The 4,625-nt window shown below is 48.1% G+C and overlaps 1 protein-coding gene across 1 annotated transcript; it reads right to left on the bottom strand.

The window, feature by feature from the left end:
- Nucleotides 1-304: 304 nt before the first annotated feature.
- On the bottom strand, nucleotides 305-3,818 carry KNSTRN (kinetochore-localized astrin/SPAG5 binding protein; the record flags this gene model as incomplete). The annotated part of the gene is made up of 7 exons (XM_010136028.1): nucleotides 305-436; nucleotides 811-885; nucleotides 1,027-1,088; nucleotides 1,395-1,509; nucleotides 3,157-3,256; nucleotides 3,482-3,538; nucleotides 3,686-3,818. Coding segments are annotated over 7 exons (674 nt in total), but the record flags the coding sequence as incomplete, so codon positions are not given.
- Nucleotides 3,819-4,625: the final 807 nt, after the last annotated feature.

The raw sequence follows: 4,625 nt of genomic DNA, 5'->3' as shown, positions 1-4,625 counted from the left end.
GGTAGTGCTGCTCGGGGAAGTAACAGCGTCCACGTGCTTCCAGTATGTTTAATGGGTTAAAAACACTGATAGCTACAACAAACGGACATACCGGGACAGACGAGCCGTTCGCCGGCGAGGGGGGCAGTGAAGACAGGTCAGGCAAGGCCCCAGGCAAGGGTGGGAAGAGCAACGAGGGTGCCCGAACCCGCCCCTCCGGTGCCATCCCGCCAGAGAGCAGTGACCCGCTCACCGTGAACTGGGTTTGTAAAGTAGAAACCAGTGAAGTATGAAAAAATGAGTGAGCACAGTCCGTCCTCGTGCCTCACGTAGCCAGGAGCAGCTCCAGCTCATCAAGTATTGCTGAACATTCCTTAATTTCAGCTTGAAAGGAGGAATGCTTCTCCAGGGACTGGCGTGTCTCTTCTTCAGCCGATTTCCACTTCACCATTGCCGTCTGTGGGGAGAAAGGGGGGCACACGACATTTTACTGACACCAGTGTACTGAACAGAAACACCAAGTTCTAAAGTGGCTCCAGCTTCAAGCTCTTGAACTCTTCAGCAGAGTCTTGCCTGCTGAAACAAGACTGGTCCACCTTGACTAGGGCATCTTTTACCTTGGTTTCTTGAGGAAAAGGGCAATTTATCCATGACCAAAGTTTAGGAGGTCTTATCACAGCGGTTTCATTGATGAGCTCGTAAGCTTCTTACCAAGAATCCCAGAGCTGTCAGGGACGCTGGTCAGTTATAGACACAGCTACTGAAGCCGACTCTTGCTCAGCACCAGCTGCTCGTGACCTGGCCAAGCCTCAAACCAACCCACAGTCTCACCTGAAGCTCCTTCTCCTCTTCTGCAGCCATTTGACTGAACTGCCTCAGATCTTCTATGAGCTTCTGGGTTAACAGCTGAGGAGCCAAGAGGAAAAAGAGTTTAATACACCGCAAACAAACGCCAGCCTCAGCAGCTGTTCCCACAGGGGCAGGGCAGCAGCACACAGAGTTCTCAGAGCCCATCTAACCCCTACTGCCGTTCCAAAATCTTCTTACCATTGTCTGCTTCCGGCATTCTTGTGTCTTTTCTTCCTCCTCCAAAATGTTGCTGCCTGTAACTGATTTACGAGGTGAGTTAGTGAACCTCTGATATACAGATAACTCGGCCTGCAACAGCTAAGAGCTTTTTAAAGTAACTTTCTACAGCAAGAAAGACTAATTTTTCAAGTTTATCCAGGACAGGACCTGCCACAGGAAGCTGCTTTTTCTCTTAACCCAAGACAAAAAACCATCCCATGGAGCTACTTCCTCCCTGAGGAAGCGGAGTCCAAATGTGTTACAAATAACCACAACCAGGGGCAGGGAAAATCCAAAGCGTTTTAGGGAGGAGGTAGTGGAATGGTGTGTGAGTGTATAGTCCTTACCAGGATCAATGTTTCGGCTTTCTAAAATCACCATGCAAGTCTCCTGAAATTTCTTGAGCTTCTCCACTTCTTGCACCAGGCCTTCATTCTCCTCCTTTAACTCCTTTATTGTGCCCTGTCGTTAAACATGGATTGTAAAGCAAGTCAGGTTTTCTCCTCATTAGTCAGTACCAGGAGTGTGACGCTCGTGGCTGAACAAGGGCTCCACCAGCACCAAGAACCAGATCGTGCCCTTCTGGCTCTACCACCACTGCCAGTTACTCTGCTGCAGACCCTTACTCCTGTGTCCTGACAGGGTTAATTCCTTTATCACACCCACAACAAAAAAAACTGATCCTGGAGATAAACTCCTTTCAGGTGCTCCCTCTCATATATACAAATAATTCAAGAGTTTGATGTGTTGAGGAGTACATAAACATCTGGAAGAAAAGGGTGTCTGAGCCACAGCATCCCTCCCCACAGCTCAGATATTACCGGGCAATCGGGTAAGCTGATCAGCCTCCCACGCTGAGGGAGTTCTCCAGGAGAATCAATCAGCACGTGGATTAGGGGCATCTGGCTGACAGCGTCAGGAGCTTTTTGAACATCTCACAGGAGGCCTTAAAGGCTCTTAAAGAAATCAAGCTGTGAGGTAAGAGGAACGATCATCTCACAGATTAGTAACTGCTTGAGAACTAAGAAATAAAGACCTTTGACAAGCGACGGGTCCAGGAGGGCCTCTTGCACACCCAGAGATTGTGCAGTGTCCTAGAGTGACCTGTGTGAGGTGGTGAATAATGAGGTGCCAATTCAGAATCTAAACTTGATTCAAGAAAGTCAGTTTTGTTTGAAACAAATGCACAGAACAGTCGCAGCGCTCTCGGCCTTTCATCCAGCCCCTTCATTGTCTTAGCGGCCCTTTGCTGGACTCCCCCCAGTACATCCGTGTCTCTCTTGTAGGAGGAGCCCAGAACCAGATGCAACACTCCAGGTTTGGCCTCGCCAGTGCTAAGCAAAGGGAAAAAACTTACAGAAGAACACAGAGACGCTAACAGGTTGGGCAACAGTAAGATACACCAGCACGTGAAGAAACATCAGCTTATACCAACTGAGCTCTGCACTAAATACTTGGAAGAGAACGCAGTCACTGTCCCTCAAACTTAGTGCACAGTAGTGACCAAAATCCAAGCAGAATGCTCTTTATTTATTACTAAAACGAGACCATACACCCCCCCTGAACCCACATCTCCGACACCATACGCACTGTCACACCCCACTGAGGGATGGGTTAACACAGCGAGGACAGACTGGGCAAAAGGAATGAGGCAATGGAGTAGCTTATCTGCCCCAGGTCAGGAGCTATGGAAGAAAGAGAATTCACAGACCTCAAACCAGCAGTAGCCAGTGATTATTGACAGTTTCTCTTGACATAGCTAGGAAGCCTCTGGCAGTACCGAGGCTGTTTTCACAAAACTTCATGCCAGTGTATAACTGTGAACTTGAAACAGTCTCCGACAATGAATTTTAAATGGCCTCAGAGCTCTGGTGACTATTTCACAGCCATCTGGATGCAGCACCCATCCAAAGACGTCGGCAGCTCTGCTGAGCTCCAGGTTCTAGCAGGCATCCTGGGTGTCAGAGGAGAAACCCCAGCCCGCCCACCCTCTGCTGATTTCTGACAGAGACAGGAAAACGAGGGAGACAATCCTCTGACCCGACTCTGCAGGGATCAGAATCTAAGACTCGCTCGGTGACTCGTTTCTTTCCCTCACCCCGCCCTTACCTGTGCTCCTGTTAGTCTGGAGTGGAGCTGCTGCTTGGCTGTTTCCAACAGCTGATTCTTGGTCTTCAGCTCTGCTTCTAGTTTGTATCTGTTGAGAGGTCTGTAGAGTTAGACATCAAAGATTTAGGGGCAGAACCATCAGTATCACTGGTTTTACGTCTCTTTTACTTCCCCAAACACGCCCTTTCTGAAGCATTTGCTTTTGTTCTGACCAAGAGCTGTAACTGGTGAACTTGCCATGAAAGCTGTACGTGGGCAAGCTCATCGTAACCCTCCAAGAGGAAGCTTTGCTGCATGAGGACAACTGAGATTTGAGGAAACGTACCCTCTTGTAGCTGCCTTCTTGGAAAGCGGTTCCACTTTCTTGGCAGATTTAGGCAACCTGGAAAGATGGTAAAACAGTTACCAGGAGGCCACCAGATTCCCGCAGATCACCAAGTCTGTTAGTCTGACAAAACCTGCAAAATGCTAAATGATCTTCAGGACATTTGCCAAGTAATAAACCCGTCAGTGTTTCATTTTCCTTTACCCTTGGTTTGTAGCTTTGAAGGCACCATCCGCTGGGAGGTTCGAGCTGAAGTTAAAGCTGGGGTCTCTGCTGAACTCCAGCTCTGCTGTTTTGCCAACACATTGTTTCTTTGAAGGAAAAGTCATTTGTGCTTCTGCAAGAAAAAGCCAACAATGAAAACACTACAGTCCACGAGAGTTCACCATGACGCACAGAACTGGATCTCCTAAGCCTTCAGTTTGTGGTAAATCACAGTTACATCTGGCTAGAACAGAGACTTCCAGGTAGCGACAACCAAGGGCGGTCTTCAAACTTCACCCAGGATTAAGGGTCGAGAGAAGTCACGGTCAGCACAGATGGTAGGTGGTGTTAGAACAATTACTGGGTTACCACTAATGAGAGAAAACTGAAACTGATAACACAGGCATGACCACAGGGATCTGAGCAAAGCTGGTCAGTACTGGAAGCAAAACACACAGCTGAGAGAGCTTCCTATTTCAGTTCACTGTGAGCAGATACACCCCTAAAATAACCCTAAAGAGACTGAGCTTTCCACGTCAAGTTTATTTGGGTTTAAACCACAGCTCTTTCAGTGTACAGAGCTTTGTTCCCACAGTAGGTTTAGGAAGCTTCTCCCCTCCCCCCCCCCATTAAGTACTTTTCAAATAACATATCCATAAGCACATCTGTACTAGAGTAACCTGGGGGTTTCCACAGACAAAGAGTAGCTCCCATGGTTTTAACATTAAGCCTGGGTGCCTCATGGTCCTAAAATGCTGCAAGCAGTATCAAAAAACTTAGACAAGAGGGAGTTTTTTAACCCCCAGTGGGCCACTGTGCTCAGTGAGCAGAAGACATGCAGTTTTAGGCCCAGTACTGGAGCTGGTCTCAACAGCCTGAGCTGGGATAGAAAATAGAATCATTCAGGTTGGAAAAGCCCTTCCAGCAACTCCAGTCCCAG

This window comes from Buceros rhinoceros, unplaced genomic scaffold, assembly GCF_000710305.1.
Source record: "Buceros rhinoceros silvestris isolate BGI_N320 unplaced genomic scaffold, ASM71030v1 scaffold23065, whole genome shotgun sequence".
NCBI lineage: Eukaryota > Metazoa > Chordata > Aves > Bucerotiformes > Bucerotidae > Buceros > Buceros rhinoceros.
Note: the sequence above shows the minus strand (reverse complement) of the source record. Positions and strands in the feature narration are given on the sequence as shown.